The sequence below is a fragment of the Macaca mulatta genome, chromosome 10, assembly GCF_049350105.2.
Source record: "Macaca mulatta isolate MMU2019108-1 chromosome 10, T2T-MMU8v2.0, whole genome shotgun sequence".
In the NCBI taxonomy this organism is placed as follows: Eukaryota; Metazoa; Chordata; class Mammalia; order Primates; family Cercopithecidae; genus Macaca; species Macaca mulatta.
Genome location: NC_133415.1, coordinates 12,764,329 through 12,788,233, shown reverse-complemented (window position 1 = coordinate 12,788,233; position 23,905 = coordinate 12,764,329). Strand labels below are relative to the sequence as shown.

Here is a 23,905-nt window from a genome sequence, read left to right as displayed (position 1 = left end):
CCCGCCACCCCGCCACCCCCTTTGTGATGGGGCTATCAATGACAGCTAATAAAGCCACCTCACTTCTTCCTCATGCCAGCCCTTAACCCACAGACACTGGAGGAGGCCTGCGCCAGGCCCCGCCCCCACCACAACTGGGCTTTAGCTGAAAGTTGTGGGTGTCTGAACTTTAGGAATAAGTCTTCGGTGACATTCATTCGGCCAAGAATCCATTTCCTCATCTGCCCAAGAGCAGCTGCCCTAGGTGATGTGCAAAGGTCATTTCCTCTTCTGCCCAAGAGCAGGTGCCCTAGGTAATATGCAAAAGCCACATGTAGGCCACATCCCACAGCTCTTGGGCATCATTTATTTTTTGCATAGGCATAAATTAGGATCTGGAGATAAAAAACTTAAGAACCAATAGTGCAGCATTTGTGACAGAAGAGCGCAAAACAAAGCCTGGCTGCCTCGGGATGGAGCAGGTGCAGCCTCACCACCACTGCATCCAGCCTCATGCTCCAGAGTGGATTTGAGGCTCGGCACTGCAGTGAAGGGGCCTGCCTGCCTTTTTGCCCCTTCCCCGCAGCCGGACCACCAGACACAGCTGGAACCAGTGCCCCAGGCCCCTCTCCATGACCAGGAACAAGAAACTGAGTATCACCCAGTGCCCCACAGAACGGGGCTAGGAATCAAGCCCTTAGCTTTTCAGTTAGAAAAACAGACCTTGAAAAATATATACATAATACAGTGGGGCCTGCTGGCTCTAAGAGTCCCCTCCTCCCCCTTCCCCACCCAGGGTAACTTCTGCCAGCCTCTTCCCCCAGCCCCCACCAACTGCCCCACAGAGAACAAACCAGAAGGGCCACTACCTGAACAAGAGCTGCAAGAGCCCAAGGGGGCAGCCTGAGCAGAGGGCCCCTACATCAGGGCCTGGTTAGATCGGGGAGGCCAGTGCAGACAGACCTCCCACCCCGATACCCTGAACGTCCCTCCCCACGAGAGCCCAGGAGTTCCATGCTCCCCACTCTTCTTGCTAACCCCAGATGCTAATGGCCCCAAAGACAGGTCTAGGTCTCTGTATCCCAGGAGAATGTGGAAAGCAAGCTTGGGCACTGGCAGGTCCTAGCAGGAATGGGGAGCAGGGTGCTCCCAACCTAGCATCAGGAGAGAGAAAAGCAACGACTGTCCCCAGCAGAGGGGAAGCCTACAGGGTTGGCCCTGGGCCCCTTAGAAGATCACAGGAGCCAGTCCCCTTTAGGGCACAAGAAGCGCCATGGCGCACTGCTACTCTACCCGGGACAAATACTTTTTGTCGAAGCCCCTCAGGCACCCTGTGGTTCAGGCTTCCCTAAGTGGAGGGCACTAAACTTGTAGGAGAGCTGGGCAGCTCTACATCAGGCGCTTCCTACCTGGGGAAAGTCCCATCCTGCCCTGGAGCTGAGCACCCTCCTCCCAGAGGGCCTCGCTTCCCTGCCCCGGGGCAGAGGCAGCTCACCTAGTCTAGGCCCTAGCTCGCCCCTCCCACAGCCCTGGCACCTGCTTCATCCATAGGCCTCCCTGCAGCAGCTCCCGGGCACCAGCCCCCAACCCCAGGCAACACCAGTCAGGTCTCACCTCTCCCAACATCCCAGACCCCCACGATATGCTACATATATACACACTCCCAGGATGGGAAGCAGACGCCACGGGCACGGAGGGAAGGAAGAAGGAAGCTGCTGGATCCTGCTGACCTCCTCGGGCCAGCTGCTGCTCAGTAGACTCTGCCCATCCTTCTCATCTGCATGGGGCCACAGGCTCCTCTCTTGTGCTCCTGGAAGTCAGAGCGCCGAGCAAGCGTGTGGGGGAAGCGGTGGGGTGCTGTTCACCCACTCCCAGGTGGCTGGCAGCAGGCACCAGAAAGCGGGGCTAGTGGGCAGGCTCCCCATGCACTCTGAAGCGGTAGATGCAGGTGTACTCAGGGTGGCCCCAGTTAGTCAGGATCCGCAGCTCCACCACCTGGTATGTGGCCATCGAAGGGGCCTGGGTAGAGAAGAAAGGGATTAAGAGCATCAGAGACCTGAGGCCTCACTGACAGACAAGGTGGGAAGGGGAGACAGCCTCGCCTAGGGCCAGATGGCTCCCCTGCTCCTCCCCTGGGGCTCTGAAGAGAACCGGGCTCCGATCTTTAGTCTCCCAAGCAGTGTTTCCAGCCAGTGGGCTGAGGGGCCACCTGTAGCATGATTCATCTGAAGCCGGAATGAATTCATCCACAATCGCTTTTTTATTGTGATCAACAGATAGAACCACCTTCATAGAGGGCTTATAGATGCTGATGTGTGGCACACTTGATTCCTTTCTCAAGTGACCATCAGGCCTCTGTCTAGCGACAGCGTTGGGAATAGTGTTAGCAGCATATCTTACCTGGGCAGATGCCACAGGCCTACCATACTGCTGGCTTGTCCCTTCTCTCTGGCACATCATTCTGTCCTCTACCCTGTTTTTTTTTTGAGACAGGGTCTTGCTCTGTCGCCCAGGCTGGAGTTGCAGTGGTGTGATCACAGTTCACTGCCTCAACCTTCTGGGCTCAAGGGTTAGCCTCCCCAGTAGCTGCGACCACAGGTGCCCGCCAACGCACCCGGCTAAATTTTTTTTTTTTTTTTTTTGAGACGGAGTCTCGCTCTGTCGCCCAGGCTGGAGTGCAGTGGCCAGATCTCAGCTCACTGCAAGCTCCGCCTCCCGGGTTCCCGTCATTCTCCTGCCTCAGCCTCCCGAGTAGCTGGGACCACAGGCGCCGCCACCTCGCCCGCCTAATTTTTTTGTGTTTTTAGTAGAGACGGGGTTTCGCCGTGTTAGCCAGGATGGTCTCGATCTCCTGACCTTGTGATCCGCCCGTCTCGGCCTCCCAAAGTGCTGGGATTACAGGCTTGAGCCACCGCGCCCGGCCAGCACCTGGCTAAATTTTTAAACATTTTTTGTAGAGATGGGATCTCACTGTGTTCACCAGGCTGGTCTTGAACTCCTGGGCTCAAGCAATCCCCTTGCCTTGGCCTTGCAAAGTGCTGGGATTACAGGCATGAGCCACCTCTTCTGGTCTCTATACTTTCCTAAAGAGAAATCCCAACCTCTCTCAAAGCCTAGTTGCCACCTCAGAGCTGATGACAAGTCAGTTCTTTCTGGCTCCCCTGACAGCTCCACCGGACTGTCCCATAGGTGCTTCAGACTCAGCCAGACCTGCTCCCTGCTCCGCATCAGCCCCCTTCCCAGTTGCTTCTTCCTCCCACCCCATCCAACCTGACATTCACGACCCTCCCTGATACTTCTTTGTCCTCAATCCCAGCGCCCCTCTCCCCCACCTATCCTGTTCTGGCTGCTTCCCCGCAACCACTTCCTGACGAGTCTCCCAGGCCCAGGCTCGCCCCCTTTGAGTCATATAGTGATGTTAGTCAAATGGACACAGCTTTGTCACCTGAAGCACAGCACTGCCTCCCCCAGGCCCCTGAGGGCTGAATTCCTGCCTCTGCGGCCTCCTCTTCCTGCCCCTGTCCCTTGCAACCCAATTTTTCACTCCAGGACGCCCCCGGTGTGGGGCTTACGCCACTGGTTTGTTCAAATGCAGGCTCTTGGGTCCTGTCAGCCCTAAGGAACCAAAGTCTCCTGGGGTGGAGACTGGGAATCTGCATTTCTAACTGACCTAGGAGATCCAATGCCCACTGAAGTCTCAGCCACGTGCACTGCCTGAGGCCCCAGCTGGCCTTGGGAGAATGCCCGCGCCCTGGCACGTGCTGGCGGTGGCCCCTCAGATGCCTCTCCCAGCCTTTCTCTCCTGGCCACCCAACCCCTCCTGTGTAAAGCCTGCCTAGGTGTCCTTTTCCAGGAAGCTTCCCCTATGCTGCCCTTCTGGAAGGTGCCTTCCCCTGTGCTGACATCTGCAGGATGCGCTTTACACCCCATTTGGATGTCACATCTTGAGCTGTGGGAAAGGAGGGCAGGGCTTCCCTCTCTGAACCCCATGCCCAGCAGGGTAAGTGTCCAGGGAGCGCCTGCTGCCTGGATGGGCAGTTTGCGCTGCTTTTGCTAGCACAGAATCCCGTACCTGAAAGTGAAACGTCTGAATAGGCTCGCCGTCCTGATCGTAAGTGAACTTGCCAAGGAGTGTCCCCTCCTGCTGCAGGTCTTCATCAAACCCCTGCAAAGAGAGCGAAGGGAAGTGGGGAGGGGCTGGAGCAGGGAGAACACCCCTCCCCACTCCAGTGCCTGCTCCTCCCAGCCAGCAGGTCAGGCACTAGCGTGGCCTATGACAAGTCACTTAACTCTCTTGTGCCAGTTTCTGCCTCCAAAGCCTGAGGTAACATGGACTGAAGCGCTGTCTCCCACCCTGGCTCCTCCCTTCCAAATCCACTCCCCTCCCTCCCAGTCCAAGGGTGACCCTGACTTGATCCTCAGTAGAGAGGCCCACAGGATCCTCCTGCAGCTCCTCTGGCCCCACCACGGGACAGATACTCACAAAGATGGCGAAGTCCTTGGGAGCACTGGAGATGGTGCTGTTGGGTGACAAGGCCTTGGGCACATGCTCTAAGGTAACAGCTGTGGGGCGGATGCGAGCAGAGAGGCGGACCACGGCGAAGCCCTGGGGCCCCTGGAAGGCCCAGCAGTTGCCTGGGTGCACATCTGGCTGGAGGAGCAGAAAGTCATGTCAGACAGGGCCCTGAGTCTAGCTCTTGCTGACCCCGGATGGGACCGGCCCCCAGTGTGCTCAGAGCCGCTGCTACTGTGCTTGCCGGGTGCGCACCTGCAGGATGGCTCGGGGTGACTGGGAGTGGTACCACAGGGGGATGCCGAAGAGGCTGAGTAGGGCCGTCTTGGTCTCGTAGGTCTCGGAACATCGGGTGCTGATGACGCTGGCCCCTGAGACAGGAGAGGAAGGCAGGGTGAACTCCCGCACGGCAGGAGGGCCCAGCTCAGGCCACGGCTGTCTCCTCGCGGAGGGTGGATGGCAGATGCCCCAAGCCTAGTCTTTAACCCTAACCCAGATGCCCAGAGCAGCTTTAAAGGTCAGCCTCTCCCCAGCCCAGGATGGTGCTCGGTACGTCCCGACTTCCCTGAATTGCCACCTGCCTTGTGGGGGTTCTAGGTTGGGTAACCTGCTGATCCTGAGCTTTGCTTGCTCTGCCCCACCACCAACCTGGTAGGTGCCAGGGGACTGGCCATTGTGGGGCCCAGGACAAGGCAAAGCGAGGAAAGCAGGGTACGTACCTCCTGACTCCAGGGCGTAGTCTGCCAGCCCGATGCGGTCTTCACTGTAGCGCTGCAGGGCCTGCTTCACGATGCGGTGCACCTGCTGCAATGCGGGCACCAGGAGACAGTTGTGGCAGGGAGCAGACACGTCCCCTGTCACCTCGTGGCCGTGGGCCAAGGACCCATGGGCTGACCCCTTCTAGGCTTGCACTGTGCTGGTGCCCAGGCAGATGTGGGCACACTGCCACCCACCCATGCCGGCCCCACAGCATGCAGAGCCTCCTGCTTGGCACTTCCATCGTGGAACCTGCCAGGGAGCTGGCAGTGTGGGACTGTCCAGGGCTCCCAGGGAGGAGAGCTGTGGGTGGGTGTGTGGAGGGGGCATGTGGGCCTCACCTCCTCTGTCACTCCAATCACACCTTCTTTCTGCAGTGTCATGCCCAGGGAGGCTGCGGCTTCCCTGGCCGACTTGCCCTGCATCTCTGCCACATGGGTGAGGATCTTGCTCTCCAGCTCTCGAAGCTGAGCTTGCATCTCCTCTCTCTGAAGGAGCCCCACGCGGCCCCCTCCACCTCGGGCAAGGAACTGACTGATCCAGGCTGGGAACTGAGATTCCACCTAAAGGAACCAAAAAGGGTGTCACCCTGGGGGGCTTGCAGGGACAGCAGGAGCTGCTATGAGAGGGTCAGTGCTTAGCTGGATAGCAGAGATAGGGTAGGAGGGAGGCCACTGGAGGAGAGTTATAAACACTCTCCATGGGCACTGACAGAAAAACAGGAAGAATGCCTGTCAATGAGAGCCCACATGTGCCAAGGCCAGCGCCACAGTCTCTTGGGCATAACAGAGGCTGCAGGGGCAAGGGGTGCCTGCTTTGCAGGCCCCAGGACATGTGGTCTCAGAGGAGGAGGAGAGGGACCAGCAGGGCCCTGGTGGTTCCCACTCACGTCGTCCCGCACGGCCTGGATCTGCTGGGGCAGCAAGCCCACTTCATCTGCTACTAAGCTCTGCTTCAGCGCCAGAGCCGCCAGCTCCTGCTGCAGGCCGGCCAGCTGGTCCTCCAGCCGCCTCAGCTCCTTCACAGAGCTCTCCCGGAAGGACTCCTGGGTCATGCTGGTCCCAGAGAGAAAAGTAAGCCTCAGATCTCTTTGGTGGGAGGTAAGGCCACAGCGAAGAAGAAAGAGGACCCCCTAGTGGATTCCTGTCCTGACAGCGGGTGTCCAGCACTCATCATGAACCTGAGAAGGGGCAAGGCCTCTCCTGGGGGTTCTGGCTGCAGAACACAGTGCAGGTGCCCAGGAACTGGCCTGCCTGTGCCAAGGAGCTAATTCTGAGCCTGCTCCCTTTCTGAGCCCAGAGTCCATAATTTACTCTGCCTCAGCCTCTCACATCTTCCACAAGCATGGACATCTGGGGCATGAGAAGGCGGTTATGTGAGGCTGTAAGAAAGGATGCTATGTCTATAAATGAATCCAGGTCCTCTCACAGGGCCTGCCCCCCGCCCTCAGGACCCCCCTGCTAACCTCCATGGCACCTCAAAGACAGGCCCTGGACAGGGGTCCTGAGCTGGGCTTCAGCCCCTCCCCACAACCCTCTGCTTGGCAAGACAATCAGAACTCTCTGCTCTGGGGCTCTGCTCCCCAGTCCTGCCTGGAGAGTGGGTGGGACTGGGGAAGAGCAGGCCGAGGCCAGCTGGTGGTACCCAGTACCTTTGCCACTCTGACTTCAGCTGCTGGATGCGAGCTTCGGACTCCTGTGTAGGAAGAAGAGACAAACACAAGAAATGCCCAGCTCAGAAATTGGTGTTCCAGAGTAGGATCTGCTGTCTGTTAGCGTCTTTGCTTAACCATACCCCTGCCCAAGGTGTGGTTGCTGACCCCTGCAGCAAAAATCAAACTGGCCTCCTGGTCAAAGCCCTCATGAGTCTCATCCACGTCTAACATACTGAGGTATCCGTTCACCCACACTCAGCACGTGCACACCAGCATGGCAGGCCGCTGTGCCCTGGCACACCCCAGGGAGCCCCTGCGCAGCTCTCCAACTAAGGGGTCAGGGGTCAAACAGAGAAGTCAGAGGAGGGCACACCCCTCCCTATGCAACACCCAAGCAGTCCCTTTGGAAGGGCTGAGGGGTCCGAGGTGAACATGTTGGATGGGGTCAGGACCCGGTCACAGGCCCTGAGTGCCCAAGCCCACTGACCTGGGAGGCCCGGACGATCTTCTTGAAGAGGTCTTCTGAGTCTTGCTGATGCTCTGCTCTCAGGGCAGACAGTTCTTCCTGTCAGACAGCAGTGAGAGGACAGGTCTGACAGAGTCATGCATATAGGGACCCTTATGACTAGGAAGTGGTGGAACTGGAATTCAGACAAGGTGTTTGCTTCCAAAGCCCTGGCCGGCTCTCAGCCTTCAGACTACATTGCTTCTCTGAACCACGCAAGACTCCTGCTTCATCTCCACTGCACACCTGTGTGGTGTCAGGCACCATGCTGGGGCCTTCTACTCACACAGCTCACTATGGGGGTGGGGGAGACACGATGGCCTCCATCAAAGAGGAGGAAACTGAGGCTTAGAGAAGGTGAGGAAGCCTGGCGTGGTGGCTCATGCCTGTAATCCCAGGACTTTGGGAGGCCAAGGCGGGGAGATTGAGTTCAGGAATTCGAGACCAGCCTGGCCAACATGGTGAAACCCTGTCTCTACTAAAAATACAAAAAAATTAGCTGGATGTGGTGGTGCACGCCTGTAATCCAGCTACTCGGGAGGCTGAGGCAGGAGAATCACTTGAACCCGGGAGGCACAGGTTGCAGTGAGTCGAGATCACACCACTACACTCCAGGCTGGGTGACAGAGTGAGACCTTGTCTCCAAAAAAAAAAAAAAGAAGGCCGGGCGCGGTGGCTCAAGCCTGTAATCCCAGCACTTTGGGAGGCCGAGGCGGGCGGATCACAAGGTCAGGAGATCGAGACCACAGTGAAACCCCATCTCTACTAAAAATACAAAAAAAAATTAGCCGGGCGCGGTGGCGGGCACCTGTAGTCCCAGCTACTCAGGAGGCTGAGGCAGGAGAATGGCGGGAACCCGGGAGGCGGAGCTTGCAGTGAGCCGAGATCGCGCCACTGCACTCCAGCCTGGGCAACAGCGTGAGACTCCGTCTCAAAAAAAAAAAAAAAAAAAAGAAGAAGAAGAGAAGGGGATTAACTGCCAAATGGCAGAGCTGTCTGATCCCAAATGGCACTTGTTCTCTCTCTTGCTGGCCACCTTCAGGCGTTCCTAGGGGTGTCACCCACCTCCCACCCTGAGGTATTCCGCCTCCTACCTGGATGCGAGCAGCAGCTTCCCTGCGAAAATCCTCCTTCAGGGCAGCCTCATGGCGGCTCACCAGCCCCTCCAGCAGTGCCAGGGTGTCTTCGTGGCTCAGGCCACCACCGCCTCCCTGGCCAGGAGCCCCTTGCCGCAGCTCCAGTCGTTCCAGCCGCATGGCCTCCTTCTGCCAGTTGGAGGAAAATTCAGCAGCAAGAGCTTCCAGACGCCGCTCCAGCGAGTGTACTCGGGACATAACACGCTGCTCAGCCTGGCAGGGCGGAGAGAGAGCCACTGAGTGAGGGACCCTTGGATGACAGTGCTTCCCAAAGACCACCCCGACACAGCCAACACAGGAAGAAAGGGAAAAGATTCCAGAGATATTCCAGCATAAGTCCATGCAGGGCCAGCTGGAGCTCATAGGCAGGGGCTGCCGACCTCTGAGCTGGGGGTGCCGGGAGCCGGGGATCACTGGGTGCTGGTCACAGAGGAGGGTCCCTGAGGACACAGTACAGAAGTCTGATCCCAGAAGAGGAAGGAAGGTGGGCTGGGGAGAAGGTCTGAGTGCAGTGACGGTCCAAGAGGAGGACTGGAAGCTTCAGGATGGCTGCAGGGGGCCATGGACCCTGCTGGCCTGAAACTCACTCCTTCCCCGCCTCCTGCAGGGGCAGGGGAGCCAGGGCTGTGAGTTCAGCCTGTGGACTCTCAATGGCTTTCACTCTTTTCCTAGGCAACTATGGCTAAGAGACAGAATAATTGGAAAATATGTTCTTTTTCCTCTTTAGCAGGATGCCCCACAGAGAAAATGGAATAAATGTCATTTGGACTGAGGGTGGCATTTGATAGTGTGTCATGAATTTGAGAACGTTGTTGGCTTAACAACAAAATCATTGCCAAGAGAAGTGATAAAAACTGTCAAATAAAGGGCAGGGAGCTACTGAGCAGCAGAGGTTCTGAGTTTTAGAAATTTTGGTTTTTAAATAGGCGCTACATTTGCATGACTCAAAAAGCACACAAACAGGCTGGATGTGGTGGCTCACGCCTGTAATCGCAGCACTTTGTGAGGCCGAGGCTGATGGATCACCTGAGGTCAGAAGTTCGAGACCGGCCTGGCCAATATGGGGAAACCCTGTCTCTACTAAATATACAAAAATTAGCTGGGGATGGTAGCAGGCTCCTACAATCCCAGCTACTCAGGAGGCTGAGGCAGGAGAATCGCTTGAACCCGGGAGGCGGAGGTTGTAGTGAGATGAAATCGTGCCACTGTGCTTTAGTTTGGGCAACAAGAGCAAGACTCTGTCTCAAAAAAAAAAAAAAAGCCCACAGAAACCAGCAAAAAATCCTCTGCCCCATCCCCCTAGTTGCCTCACCACCAGCCCCACCCAGACCAGGAAGCTGTTTTTATTTTAACTTCATGCAAATGTTGCTAATACAAGATATATTATTATTATTTTTTTACTCACTCTTTTTTGTACAGAAGAGATGGCTCTGAAATTGAACTGTATTTAATGTCTTTAATGGTGAAAAAAGGAAAAGTCATAGATGACATATCATTATTTTGTAAAATAATAAGATCATGGTCTGGTACTCACTTTGGCAGCACATATAATAAAATTGGAAAGATCATGGTCTGGAAAGTAATATATACAAAAATAGATGGTTAAACATATGATACTGGTTGGATGCGGTGGCTCACGCCTGTAATCCCAGCACTTTGGGAGGCCAAGGCGGGTGGACCATGAGGTCAGGAGATAGAGACCATCCTGGCCAACATGGTGAAACCCTGTCTCTACTGAAAATAAAAAAATTAGCTGGGCATGGTGGCACGCGCCTGTAGTCCCAGCTACTCGGGAGGCTGAGGCAGGAGAACCGCTTGAACCCAGGAGGTGGAGGCTGTAGTGAGCGGAGATCGTGCCACTGCACTCCAGCCTGGGTGACACAGCAAGCCTCTGTCTCAAAAAAAAAAAAAAAAAAAAAAGTAAAAAGTGATAACATGCCAGGTGCAGTGACTCATGCCTGTAATCCCAGCACTTTGGAAGGCTGAGGCAGGAGGATTGCTTGAAGCCAGGAGTTCAAGACCAGCCTGGACAACATAGTGAGACCCTGTCTCTACAAAAATTTTTTTAAAAAATTAGACAGACATGGTGATGCACACCTGTAGTCCTAGCTACTTGGCAGGCTGATGTAGGAGGATCGCTTGAGCCTGGGAGTTCAAGGTTACAATGAGTTATGATTGCACCACTGCACTCCAGCCTGGACAACAGAATGAGACCCTGTCTCAAACAATTTTTGAATGAATAATAAAAATATGATGCCAAGTTAAATTCAGTGAGGTGTAAGTGCAAGTCAAATAACTATAATTAGAAAATGAAGAGTTTTATTAAAAATACAGACAGGGACTCACTGTGTTGCCTAGGTTAGTCTCGAACTCCTGGCCTTAAGTGATCCTCCCACCTTGGCCTCCAAAGTGCTGAGATTACAGGTGTGAGCCACCAGGCCTGGCCTAGAGGTTTAAATTGTCAGTATCAGGACCTGTGCTCACCTTGCTTTCTGGTTATGCTAACTGCAGGCTCCTTGAGGGCACAGCCTGGGCCTGATCCATCTGACTCTGGCAGATTATAAAAATGGCCACTATTCCTCACTTCTCCCTGCAGCCGCACCTCTGCCATGCGACCTTGTGCGTTCTCTTGCTGAGAGGTGAAGTCTATTTCCCTCTCCTTGAATCTGGATTTGGCTCTGAGATTTGCTGTAGCCAACAGAATGTGGTGGGAGTGATGGTGTACTGGTTCTGGATCAAGGCCTCAAAGGTCTGGCTGCCTTGGTTCTCTCTTGAAACCCTGCCTGGGTGTGGTAAGAAACAGCTGGGGCTAGCCTGCCGGGTGAGCAAAGTGCACATGGAGTATAGCTGTCCTAGGCAAGGGCCTCAGCCAGCTGGCCCCCAGCTGACCCTGCCAGCCAACTGCAGACAGACAGATCCACACAGGCAAGTACGAGCCCAGCCAAGATTGCTTCTCTTTTCTCAGACCAGAAAGACCACCCAGATAACCCACTGACTCATGAACTAATCAAATGCTTGTAGTTTTAAGCCACTGCTTTTAGGGGAGGATTATCTGTGGTAAGAGGTAACTGACTGGGATATTACCTTAGTCATAGAAGGTGCTCAGTAACTATTCGTGAAACAGTATCAAAAAGGAACAAAGTAGACAAGACAATTTTTTGGATTCCTTTTCTTTCTGTTTTCTGTGCTTCGTAGGGTGGCAACTAACAGTTCGCCTCAGCTTTGTGTATACGGTGTGAGGCAGGCTGAGGGCGCACCCACCACTTTCACTGTCACCTAATTATTGCTAAACTTTTGGGAGCTACCACCCTTAGAGACTCACCTGGAAATGTGACGAGTCTCTGGATTCCCAGCCCTCATCCTGCCTCCTGCTGTCCTTCGCTGCCCACCAGGAAACCAAAGCAGGGTGGAATGTCTGCAGCCCATAGGGGTAGAAATACCAAGCGCCTGTGCACAGGGGAGAGGGTGTTACCCTAGCTGGGCCTCCAGCAAGAGGCACGTGCCAAGGAGGATGGCTGCCTGATCCCTGCCAGCGCTCGTGGCCTGTCCCACTCGTGGAGCTGTGCCCTTCCAGAAGCATCAGAGGGATGCAGATGCCCCCATTCTCTGAGGGGGCAACTTCCACCCGACAACCTCAGAGTGTATTCATTCTCACACTCCCGCGGGAATCCTTCATCTTTCTATAAATGGGAAAACTTGGAGGAAACATTTTGAACGAGTTAGGGATGATCCAGGGTACAGCCCAGAGGATCTGATGGTGGTTCTCAGCCCTGTCTGGATGTCAGAATCACCTGGGGAGCTTTTAGTACCACCAGGTCTGGCCCTGCCCTCCGAAGAGCAAGCTAATTGGCCTGGGGTGGGGCCCCTGTTTAGATGGGTTTGTAAACCTCCCTGGTGACTGTCATGGGCTGCCATGGCTGAGAATCACTGAAACAGAAAGCACCACCCCCTCTAAGAGAGGCTGCTCGCTGCCCAGACATGAGCACCAAGCTGCAGCCACACAGACATGTTCGTTCTGTTGTCAGGGCCATCTGTTTGAGACCTGTTTACTCCTGAGCTCTGGGGCAGGTGGCGGGGGAGTGGGAGAGGGAGGGCTTTCTGTCCTGATAAACCTCCATTTGCTACTCAAGCACCAGCGGTTGGCAGGTGCAAAAGGAAGCTCATGCTCGTGGGGCTTGAAGTCCAGCGTGGACATGGCCCTCATGCACACGCTCCCTGAACAGGTCACTCAGCCCCCTCCACTCGCATTTCCACGTGATAGGTTCACAGCACCGACTACAGCAACCCCACGAGGCCACGGTGAAGCTCAAATGAAACTGAGATTAATGCATAGGAAAGTGCTCTCTGGGTACATTGCTATGCAATTATAAAGAATCACTGGGCCAGGCGCGGTGGCTCATGCCTGTAATCCCAGCACTTTGGGAGTCCGAGGCGGGCAGATCACAAGGTCAGGAGACCGAGACCATGGTGAAACCCTGTCTCTACTAAAAATACAAAAAATTAGCCAGGCACGGTGGCGGGCACCTGTAGTCCCAGCTACTCAGGAAGCTGAGGCAGGAGAATGGCGTGAACCCGGGAGGCGGAGCTTGCAGTGAGCCAAGATTACGCCACTGCACTCCAGCCTGGGTGACAGAACGAGACTCCGTCTCAAAATAATAATAATAATAATAATCACTGACTGGGCGCGGTGGCTCAGGCCTGTACTTTGGGAAGCCGAGGGAGGTGGATCACTTGAGGTCAGGAGTTTGAGACCAGACTGGCCAACATGGCGAAACTCTGTCTCTACTAAAAATATAAAAATTAGCTGGGTGTGGTGGCATGCACCTGTAATCCCAGCTACTCGGGAGGCTGAGGCAGGAGAATTGCTTGAACCCAGGAGGCAGAGGTTGCAGTGAGCCAAGATTGTGCCACTGAACTTGAGCCTGAGCGACAGAGCAAAACTCTGTCTCAAAAAAAGGGAAGCATTATTATTATTTTAAGGGTGGTGCTCAGTTTCCACTGGATATGAAACAGCTGTTCTTGTAATAGCAAACACAAAAAGGAAGCTAACTTTTGGAAAAGTGTTGTACCCTGTTATTAATAAAAGAAATACAAGTTAAATGATATTAAGCTTATTAAACGAACTCTCAAGAGATAATAAAACACAATCTTTAATTGGTACAGTCATTAAAATTGAGCTGAGAGTCACACAGGCAATTCATATGAAACTAGCAAAGCTGTCAAGTGAAAAGCTGAACACAAAATGCCTATATAAACAAGAAAGGGCTGGGTGCAGTGGCTCACACCTGTAATCCCAACACTTTGGGAGGCCAAGGCGGGTGGATCACTTGAGGTCAGGAGTTCGAGACCAGCCTGGCCAACATGGTAAAACCCCCGTCTCTACTAAAAATACAAAAAATTAGCCGTGAATGGTACTGCGTGCCTGTAATCCCAGCTACTTGGGAGGCTGAGGTGGGAGGATCACCTGAGCTCAGAAGGTCAAGGCTGCAGTGAGCTGTGTTCATGCCACTGCACTTCAGCCTAGGTGACAGAGCAAGACTTTGTCTCAAAACAAACAAAAAACCAAGGCAGGCCTGTGCTAGCGCCTGGGATGATTCAGGGCAGCTGGTAAGTGACTGGTGTAAAAAGAGGCACTTATGGCCAGGCGCGGTGGCTCATGCCTGTAATCCCAGCACTTTGGGAGGCCAAAGCGGGCGGATCACCTGAGGTCAGGAGTTCGAGACCAGCCTGACCAACATGGAGAAACCCCATCTCTACTAAAAATACAAAATTAGCTGGGTGTGTTGGCACATGCCTGTAATCCCAGCTACTCGGGAGGCTGAGGCAGGAGAATCACTTGAACCTGAGAGGTGGAGGTTGTAGTGAGCTGAGATCGTGCCATTGCACTCCAGCCTGGGCAACAAGAGCAAAACTCCATCCAAAAAAAAAAAAAGCATGTATTTCCCTTTGCTGCTTCATTGTTTTTACTTTAAAGACAGCTCAAGATTTAACTTCATCTTGTAAAAATAACTCCCTCACAGCCGATGTCCCTGTTGGAGTGGAGGGAGGATGACTGCTAATGATAACGGGAGGGCATCCCACTCTTCACCCAATGCTGCAGCACTAGGGTGTGCTCCTGCCCAGGGCGGCGCAAAGGAGGCTCAGGAGAGGTGGGGAGGGTCATGCAGAGATGATCCAGGGTCCAGAACTCAGGCCGTGCCCAGGCACGGGCTCACCCCACCCCATCCTGCCCCTTCCCTGCCTGCCAAGGGTCACCACCCTCTGGTGAACACATCTCCGTGCCTCCCTCCACTCTCCCCAGGCAGGCTTACCATACGTCAGGCACGTCAGCAAGAGCAGCGGCAGCAGGAACCAGAGGAACGTCTTCAGGGACGAGAAGCGCCTAGACCACATGGAAGGGCAGGACAGGGGAGGCAGAGGTGTGAGGGGAGCTCCAGGCCTCCACGTTCCACCCAGGGAGTACCCTGAGATGTTTTCCTGGGTGCTGAACTAGAGCTAAGGAGGATAGCTTTGAGCTTCTCACCATGCCAGGGCCAGCCTGGACACATCAGAGCCTTTCCTGCTGGGCAGGTCTTAGAGTGATGGGACAATTTTTACTGAATTTTACTGATGTTATTAAAAATAGTGTGGTCTTTGAAAAACTTGAAAATTTTTATTTGGACAGGTCCTCTAAGTATGCAAATATAGAAAAAAAGTAACTCCTTAAATAATAACAAGGAACCTGTTTGGTGACACAAACCCATCCTTGCCCCTTGTTTCAGTGTGGCCAGCTGTCCTCTCTGCCCAGACCTGGACTGTGGCCAGAGGGATCCTGACTTCTGGGTTCCGTGTTCTTTCCTCTGCCAAGTCCTGGTTCTGCTGGTTTAGGGACTTGGGGAATGAACCCATAGCATCCTCAGGCAGAGCCTCTTTGTGGCTCTGACCATGAGTGGGGAACTCGGGGTGTTAGACTGTCCCAGGCCCAGGAAGGAAGATGGACTTTCTGGGAAACCCCACTTCTTGCCTGGAGTCAGTGGGCCTCCCCTGCAGGAGGAAAGCCATCATGTGTCTGAGAGCCAGGCACAGCTGGACTAGGGTGGTGTTTAGTTGAATGTGTCCAAGAAGAAACAATCCATGCTCTGGAATCCTGCCTCGAAGGGCTATCGATTTGGGGAGAAAAACCTGAAAACCTGACTCTGAGTCTATCCTCTGTCAGGCTGGGGTGGGCTGTGGGGAGGCTATGCCGTGATCACTAATAAAAGGTCCAGGGAAACTGGGGAAAACCCTCAGAGAATCGAACATTATAGGTTGACACACTTTATCAGTCCCTTCACCCCAGGGCCTTGTGATTGATTGGCAAGGGTGGAGTCTCGCTCACCTGGTTAAAACGAAGACGTCAAGGAGGGAGGCAGCTGTGGTCAGGCGGTACCAGGTGGTGCCAGCCCACCAGTAGAGAAGTCTGAAGAGCCGGCCTAGAAGAATGACCATCAAGCCTAAGGCTCCACATGGTGGTTGGGGGCACCACTCCCTTGTCCCGTCTGTCGTCCTCCCTGCCCCCACCCCACCCCCACCTGCCAGTATGCCTCTGTCCTGCCCTACCAGGACCCAGCTCCTGGGATCCCACCTGCTCACACCCTCTGTCCTGCTCTGCAGCTGCTCCTTCCCTTCCACGCGAGGGGGTCCCCACAGCCCTGGGCTCCCAGTGATTATTCTAGAATGACCTTTCCCCGACAGTCCTACAGTCTCTCTGCATGGGCAGGATGCCCAACTGCAGAGAGATGGGTAAGAAAGCACTACCACCAAGAATGGAAGTAACTGGGCACGGCTTGCAGCCCACCTGGCGAAGTGGCCACCATCCAGAGTAAGGAGCCCGCCCGTGAGACGGCGTTCCAGAGCCGTGAGCCGGAACTCTGCTGGTCCGCATCCGAGTAGCCTGCGGGGAACGAGGACACTGGCTCAGTCTCTGTCACTTTCAAGCCTCCTCCTTCACTGTCTTCTGTGAGCCAAGACCAGAAGTCACCTATCCTCCTTCACATCCCCGCAGCCCCACACAGACCATTCCGTTTCCTCTGACAGCTTCCTGTTTGCATCCCTCTCCTCACCAGCCACCCCTCAAGCTTCTGTTCAGAACTAGATGATGGGGTCTGACCTGCACACCACTCAGAATGACTGAGCACCCACCATGTGTGGAGCCCACGGGAAAGTGCTGGAATGGGCCTGAATGCAAGGGTGTTGGCCTTAGGTCACCACAGACTTGTGGGGTGGGGAGGACAGAGAAGTGAGGGGCGGTCACAGCCTAGGGCACCAGGGGCCACCGCAGGCCAGGCTGGAGCGCATCCAGCGCCGGGCGTGGGAGAGGCAGTGTGCCTGCCACATGCTGCCCTCTCTCCAGCTCCCCGGGGCTCTCCGCCCAGCCTTCCTGAGGCTTCCCAGCAGCCTCGGATCTGCTCGGGAGGGAGGAAGCATCACCTACCCATGTAGTCGTCCTCAGAGGAGTAGCCCGAAGAAGAGCCCAGGAAGTCCTCGGCGGCCTTGCGCCCCACGAGCCCGCTGGCCCTGCTGCTCTCCGAGCCGCCTGTGCCTCTCCTCCTCCGCACCCGCAGGTCCTCGCCTGTGCAGGGAAGAACCAGGGGCTCTTCTGGGCCTCCAAGAGCTTCTGAAAAGTGGGGCCTGGGCAGAGAGGTGCTCTGAGGAGGGAATCCCGGGGACTGCAGGGGACACTGTGAGGAGTATCTCGCAGGAGGTGGAGGAAGCAAAGCCCCAGGAGAAGAGGGCTCCACACTCACCCCAGTCGGCATCACCGTGCAGTTCCTCCAGGGCGCTCCTGGGCGGGAACGCGGTGCCGATGTAGGACTCACGGACCAGCGACTCACTGTAGTAGGAGGTGTGTGCATCAGAGGATGGGCCCAGCTGTGGTGCTGGGGACAGGCGCTTCATGTTGCTGGATTTCCTCTTCAAGGTCCTGTGGGACAACCGAGAGGGCAGAGGCAGGGAGCAGGGAGGTGAGCCCAGCCAGAAGCATGAAGGAAAGCCACAGCCTGCAGCCCTGCCTAGTGCAGGTTCCCTTGTTGCTAGGCAACTTGCAGCTGCCATTCCCCTGACTCTTCCAATGCTGGCACTTCCTCTCCTGTTATCTCTGAATCTCACCAGCAGATGGGCAAGACAGGGAGCGGCAGCTAGGGATGGAGCCAGATTCAAACTTTATAACCCACTGAAACCAGACAGACCTGGCCTGGCCTCGGAGCTAGCCAAAGCCTCAGGGCCTGTCCTCAGGCCCCACGTCTGTGAGAGGCCTCAGGGCCTGTCCTCTGGGCCCCACGTCTGTGAGAGGCCTCAGGGCCTGTCCTCTGGGCCCCACGTCTGTGAGAGGCCTCAGGGCCTGTCCTCTGGGCCCCACGTCTGTGAGAGGCCTCAGGGCCTGTCCTCTGGGCCCCACGTCTGTGAGAGGCCTCAGGGCCTGTCCTCTGGCCCCATGTCTGTGAGAGGCCTCAGGGCCTGTCCTCTGGGCCCCATGTCTGTGAGAGGCCTCAGGGCCTGTCCTCGGGCCCCATGTCTGTGAGAGGCCTCAGGGCCTGTCCTCGGGCCCCATGTCTGTGAGAGGGGCAGGACAACCAGGCAGCTGCCGCTGCAGCCCATTTCCCAGTGGCCTGAGGACTTGCGCCTGTCCTCAGCTGTGTCGCTGGCCAGCTGCTGAGGCCGGACAGGTGGCGAGACATGCGGGCGTGGGGCCAGGAAGGATGGTAAGGCTGACACGCCCGTCCAGAGCAGAGGGGGTTCCTGTGAGCCCAGCCTGCAGTTTTGGGGTTTCCGGCCTGGCTTATGCTTGAAGCTGCCTCTCTCCACTTCCTGTTTTCTTTGTTTCCTTTTTTTTTTTGAGATTGAGATGGAGTTTCGCTCTTGTCGCCCAGGCTGGAGTGCAATGCCATGATCTCGGCTCACTGAAACCTCCACCTCCCAGGTTCAAGCGATCCTCCTGCCTCAGCCTCCTGAGTAGCTGGGATTACAGCTGCCCACCACCACCCCCGGCTAATTTTTGTATTTTTAGTAGAGACAGGGTTTCACTATGTTGGTCAGGCTCAGGTGATCCACCCACCTTGGCCTCCCAAAGAGCTGGCATTACAGGTGTGAGCCGCCACGCCCGGCCTACCACTTCCTGTTTTCTAAGCATCAGGGCAGCAGCCCGGCTCACAGTCGCGGGGAGAAGAAGGGGTGCTGCGTGCTCATACACATTAAGCAAGGCAGGACCCCCTTGACCGGACGGGGGCCCACGTCCTTCGATTTCTGTCCATGAAGGTTGCAACAAGAAGGCAGGGCGATGGCTGGACTAGAGGGCGTGCGGGCAGTGACCAAAAGCATGTGGGGTCGCCAGGGGCTGTGGCACTCCCTTGGGTCCCTACCTGAGAGGACTATCTTTAAACAGGGTGCTCTGGCTCCCGGCCACTGAGCTCCCTCCGCTGCTGCTGCTGCCATCATCGTCACCCTGGGAGTAGCGCGTGAGGCGCTGGCTTCTTCGGGACATGATGAGGTAGGATGTGGACTCTTCCCCTGAAGAGAATCTAAGGAGAGAGAGGAGGAGGAGGACTGGATGTGAGGCCTGGGGCTGTCCCCAGCTCCCCTCTGGAGGAGGTGGAATGGAGGCATCACCTCACAGCCGAGAACAGACCATCCCCCGACCCCTGGCATTCAGTCTAAACAGCCCTGATGGGGGGCAAGGCAGGGATCTGTGAAGCACCCCCGCACTGTGCATTGGCTGGAGTCGTGCCCGGCCTGGGGCTCACTTAGCGACTCTGGAGCCTCTTCCAGGGCGCTTTCCACAGGCTTCCCAATTTTCAGTTTCCTTGTCTTTATCCTTCGTGGTGCTGAGCTCCGCACAAGCCAGAACTGGGTCTTCCTCGACCTCTAACAAGTAGCAGAGACTCTGGCACGTGACAGGCACCTGCAAACTTCTGGTCACTGCCTGCACGCCCGGTCGTCCAGCCATCCCACCTGCCTTCTCCCTAAAGACTTCTCCCAGTCTCGCTCTAGCTGTGTCCCTTTGCTGACATACGCTCGTTGATCGAGGGCCCCAGCGAACCTTGATGGAAAACCTTCCCCATGTAGACCCCACCTATGTTCTTCTTCTTTTTTTTTTTTGAGACAGAGTCTCGCTCTGCTGCCCAGGCTGGAGTGCAGTGGTGCAATCTCGGCTCACTGCAACCTCTACCTTCCCGGTTCAAGTGATTCTCCTGCCTCAGATTCCCAAGTGGCTGGGATTACAGGTGTGCGCCACTGTGACCGGCTAATTTTTGTATTTTTAGTAGAGAGGAGATTTCGCCATGTTGGCCACGCTGCTCTCAAACTCCTGACCTCAGGTGATCCACCCACCTCGGCTTCCTAAAGTACTGGGATTACAGGCATGAGCCACCACGCTCAGTCAAAAGCATTTTTCTTTTTTCTGTTTTTTATAGTAGAGACGGGGTTTCACCAGGTTGGCCAGGCTCCCACCTACGTCCTAATGGTGCTCGCACTCTGTCCCCATGGTGCACATTGTGCTGCCACATCTTGGTAAGATGATGATAAAATGTAAGTGTCTGCTGGGTCCAGGCTCCTTGTATACCCCATTTATGATTATTAGAAGCAAGGTAGGTATCATGACTCCCATTTACAAGGGAAGAACCTGGACATTGAGGCAATGGGTAAGTTGCGTACAGTCCCCAGCCTGTAAGTGACAAAGCCAGGGTTTGGGCTCAGCTCTGACAGGCTGTAGGGCCTGGGTCTTTCTACTCAGCCATAAAGTTTTCCAGTTGTTTCAGGAATGTATTGAAGATTCTAGAATCTTTTTTAGCCCCACACATGTGCAAAACAAGGCTGTATACAAACTTGTTACACAACAAATATCTGGTAGCAAACTAACAAAATAGGGAGGAGGAGGGCAGCATGAGTTACAGTCAGTGCCGGTCACCACGTGGGGCAGAGATCAAGGCTCTGGAATTGATAATGAGGACAAAGAAAGCCAGAGTGCAAAGATCTGGCAAAAGGTGGCATTCTGTGACTGGAGGCAGATTAATGAACCGCTAAGGTCTAGACACCCAAATTCAAAGTCCTCGACTGCCAACATGAGGAGTCTCAACGTTAGTGCCTCCGCTGGCCTGTATGACAAAGTCACTTGAGAATTCCTAGCACTTGCTTGTGACTTTTGATCACTTCTGATATTCCTGGTTGATACTTAAATGACCCGTTCTCTGGGTTGCGTGGCAGGTATAGAAGTACACTTCCCAACCCAGGCTGCAGAAACCCGAAGGTCTGGTTAGTCCAGCTAGAAAGTCCTCCTCTGAAACACAAGCAGCCTCATGTCCTGGCCTTCTTGGCGTCTTCCCAGGTCAGATGCCCATCTGGCATCCCCCCCTACTTTTAGCTGGTGTTGGAAAAGGGACCGATTGGTAGTAGGAAAAGCAGGAAGTTGGCCTGGGTCCTTGTGTCTATTCCTGTCCTTATAAGGTAATCCCCCCTCCCCCCTCCCTGCCCTGGCCTGTGCCACCCCTACCTGAAGCCTCCAGCTGCCCACACAGGGACTCCTCTTAGCCCCTGTCCTGCTGAAGGAGGTGACACCTTTGCCCAGGGCAGAAACAAGGCGACATGTTTATACCATACCCAAGCTGCTGCTGGGAAGAACTAAATATTCTGATGGGGGTTGAGTGGGGAGTGCTGAAACTGTCAGCACCCGCCTCTGCCCTGCCAGAACTCCCAGAGATGCCTCTTAGTCTCTCCTGAGGTATCCTGGCATCACAAAACAGCTTACCACTGAGTCTGGGTTTCACAAGATGAAAAAGGTCGAGGCCCCATTCTCCAAAACAAGAAGTGAGCCTCTAGGAGCTGAAATCTACTACTGGGCATCAGAACAGACACCACCCCCGCCCCACCTCCTCCCCAACAATCAGTTAAGAAACGCTCACCTAAAGCATCCTTCCCCACTTCTCAGCTGGGCGACATGCTTTTCTCAATTCCGCCCTTCCCCATCACAAACATCTCCATCCATCTTCAGACTTAACCCAGATCTGGGGCATCTTCCTCGTGACATTTCCACTCCCTGGGCACAGTCAGGCCACACGCCCTTGTGGGACGTGCCAAATGGCCGGTGCTAACTCCCCCTGCCTTCATTCCCACAGGCCGAACCTGCAGAAATCGTCACCAAAGGCGCGCCTTCAAGGCTCTGTAAGTCACACCGCGGCCCCCATTGCTTTGTTTTGTTTTGTTTTGTTTTGTTTTAGAACTGAACAAAACAGGCCTTCCTCCGAGGCCCTGAGTTCTGACAGGCAGAGGCTGGGAACTGCCTGTCCCTGGAAACGGCTTGTCTGGCACAAAACCCGTAGACGCTGCCCGGGGCCGGGTTGGGGCAGCCGGCCTTTGCCCTCCTCCTCCCGGGAGGCTGCCCGGGAAGTCTCGCCCGCAGACACCGCCCTCCCGGCTGACCAGTGGCGCGGCGGGCGCGGCGGGGGCCGGGAGGTGAGTCACGGCGCGGGCCGCGGACCCGGGTGGGGACTGGAGCCGGCCCAGCGCGGCCCGGAGAGGAGGAAGCAGGCCTGGTCGGGCGGCCCCGCCCAAGCGGCCCGACGGTGACCCGGGGTCAGGCCAGCCCGCTGCCCCTCACCCTCTCCTGCGCTCGCCCGCACTCACCTGCTGCCGCGGCGGCTCCTAACCCGGCCGGGGGCGTTCGAGGCCCGCCCGCCGCCGGGGCGCGCCCCCTTTCCGCGTGGGGATCCCGCGGGCGGTGCTCCGCGCAGGGCGAGACGGCGGCCGGGCCCGGGGCGCGCGGGCACGCGAAGAGCGGCGACGCGGGACGACGCAGGCGGGCGGACAATGCGGCCGGCGGAGGCCCGCGCTGCGCGAGTGGGGCCGGGCGGCGCGCGTGTGGCCGACTGTGTATGTGTGCGCCTGTCAGTCAACGCTGACAGGCCGCAGCCCATTGGCCAGGCCCTGCCGGCCGTTGCCGCCCACCGCCGCCACCCATTGGCCGGTTTGAACACAAAGCCCCGGCTCGCCCCGCCCTCGCGTGGGCCCAGCTGCCCGGCACGCTCAGCCTAGGAGTCCGCGCGTGGGAGGCGCTGAGCGGGCGGGGACCCCCAGGCCGCGGGAAGACGCGACGGGAGGCTGTGCTGGGGCTCGGGCTCGGCAGGGCACTGGACTCCAGATCTGGAGGCTCAGAGCTCCTGAGACCGCTCCGAGCGCCCCCACGCGCGCCCGCAGGCTGGCTCACCAGGCCGGCGTCCGAGGGAAAGGTGGGAGTCCCCGGAGCAGCAGCGCGCGGGTGGCCCTTGGTGCGCTCTCGGTGAGGCTGTCGAGGGCTTGCTCAACACCCGGCACCGGTGCTGTTGTCCTCTTAGCCGACCATGTCAACACCCATTTTACAGACAAGGAAACAGGTTGCTAATTTTGGGATTCCAGACATGCTGGGAGGCCCTGCCTCTTCCCAAGCTTTACCCAGAGCACCCAAGTTTCACGACAGCTCTTCTGTTGTTTGTCTTAAATAGATTTTCTATTTTATTTAAATAGAGACGAGATCTCACTATGTTTGCCTAGGCTGGTCACGAACGCCCGAGCTCCAGTGATCCTTCCGCCTCGGCTTCCCAAAGTACTAGGATTACAGGCATGAGCCACCGCGCCCAGCCAGCTCTTCTGTTTTAAGGACGGTGCTTGCCGCACTTGAGCTGTGGGAAGGCAGGACTGGCCACTCATTGTTATACCTTACTCAAACTTGGAACGAGTGCTCAGCATTTGAGTAAAATGCCGCCTGACTCCGGGGGTCCTGTTCCTTGGCTCACCACCCGCCAACTGTACAGATAGAGCAGGTGCACGGTTTGGGATGAATCACTTTCTGTGCCAGCCCTTCTAAGGGAAGGTGAACAGTCGTTATTGTACTTTGAAAATACCAAGAGGAAACGAGACAAGAATGACAAAATCACAGGAAGGCACAGGAAGGCTCTGGGGTCGGGGGATTGAGGAAAGGCAAAACCCTCATGCTAAAGTGGCTTCAGCCCAACTCCAGACAAAACCAGTCCCCTTTCCTGGGCCTACATTGCCCGCTCTGGAAAGAGAAGAGTCTCCTGCTCCTCCAGCCTCCTGGAGACCCTGGTGCTGGCCATTATCACTCCTAGGTTTAGACTGCAAGCTCTTTGAGGACATGGACAAGCTCTCCAGAGCCTGGTACCGAGCCTGGCTCTGGTCTGAGTGTCTGCTAAATGGAGGAATGAAAGGAGAATTCAAATCAGACATAGAGGCAGCATCCAGATAGGGGAAGGGCCTCTCTGACTCCTCATCTCTGGGATGCTTAACTCCAGAATTCTGTCCTAACCACTTCTGTGGTTTCCACATCCTACCGCCCCCATTGCACAGCCTGCTTCCCCCTC

At 55.9% G+C, this 23,905-nt stretch overlaps 2 protein-coding genes and 1 long non-coding RNA gene across 27 annotated transcripts in view; 2 read left to right on the top strand and 1 right to left on the bottom strand.

Annotated features, from left to right (window-relative positions):
* The window catches only part of GTPBP1 (GTP binding protein 1), a 66,319-nt gene that overhangs the window by 29,820 nt on the left and 12,594 nt on the right, over positions 1-23,905 (top strand). The window contains exon 13 of one of the 2 annotated variants that reach the window (XM_077948317.1): positions 21,668-21,713. In XM_077948317.1, coding sequence (XP_077804443.1) covers positions 21,668-21,713 — 46 coding nt within the window. Of the gene's footprint in view, positions 1-3,832; positions 4,126-21,667; positions 21,714-23,905 lie in introns of those variants that run through there. The other variant, XM_077948318.1, reaches the window with a different exon arrangement.
* Positions 333-22,393, bottom strand: SUN2 (Sad1 and UNC84 domain containing 2). 24 transcript variants are annotated; one of them, XR_013399018.1, is made up of 18 exons: positions 22,176-22,393; positions 18,920-19,078; positions 17,309-17,484; positions 16,996-17,133; positions 16,360-16,518; positions 15,901-15,994; positions 14,855-14,925; positions 11,866-11,990; positions 8,502-8,756; positions 7,390-7,467; positions 6,900-6,943; positions 6,138-6,303; positions 5,590-5,811; positions 5,212-5,296; positions 4,728-4,863; positions 4,463-4,663; positions 4,052-4,144; positions 333-1,998 (listed from the first exon to the last, which is right to left on the bottom strand). XR_013399018.1 is itself a non-coding variant. In XM_077949618.1 (18 exons), exons 2-18 carry the CDS (start codon positions 19,039-19,041, stop codon positions 1,885-1,887), a joined length of 2,163 nt encoding a protein of 720 aa, XP_077805744.1. In that variant the 5' UTR covers positions 19,042-19,122; positions 21,972-22,393; the 3' UTR covers positions 333-1,884. The 24 variants fall into 24 exon arrangements, 21 of the variants coding, with proteins under 21 accessions (XP_077805744.1, XP_077805736.1, XP_077805730.1 ...); XR_013399017.1 differs by having other exon boundaries at positions 4,463-4,630; positions 4,748-4,927; positions 5,124-5,296; positions 16,360-16,455; XR_013399019.1 differs by having other exon boundaries at positions 16,360-16,455.
* LOC144331693 (uncharacterized) lies at positions 7,922-9,426 on the top strand. The gene is made up of 2 exons (XR_013399062.1): positions 7,922-8,069; positions 8,362-9,426. It is a non-coding gene; the product is annotated as an uncharacterized LOC144331693 (long non-coding RNA).

Coding starts and splice junctions, on each gene's coding strand:
- SUN2 (XM_077949604.1), bottom strand. CDS start 19,041: ATGTCCCGAAGAAGCCAGCGCCTCACGCGCTACTCCCAGGGTGACGAT. Junction 5,812..6,137: donor TCCAGGCCGTGCGGGACGAC/GTGAGTGGGAAC, acceptor TGGTTCCTTTAG/GTGGAATCTCAGTTCCCAGC. Junction 1,999..4,051: donor TTCAGACGTTTCACTTTCAG/GTACGGGATTCT, acceptor TTCTCTACCCAG/GCCCCTTCGATGGCCACATA.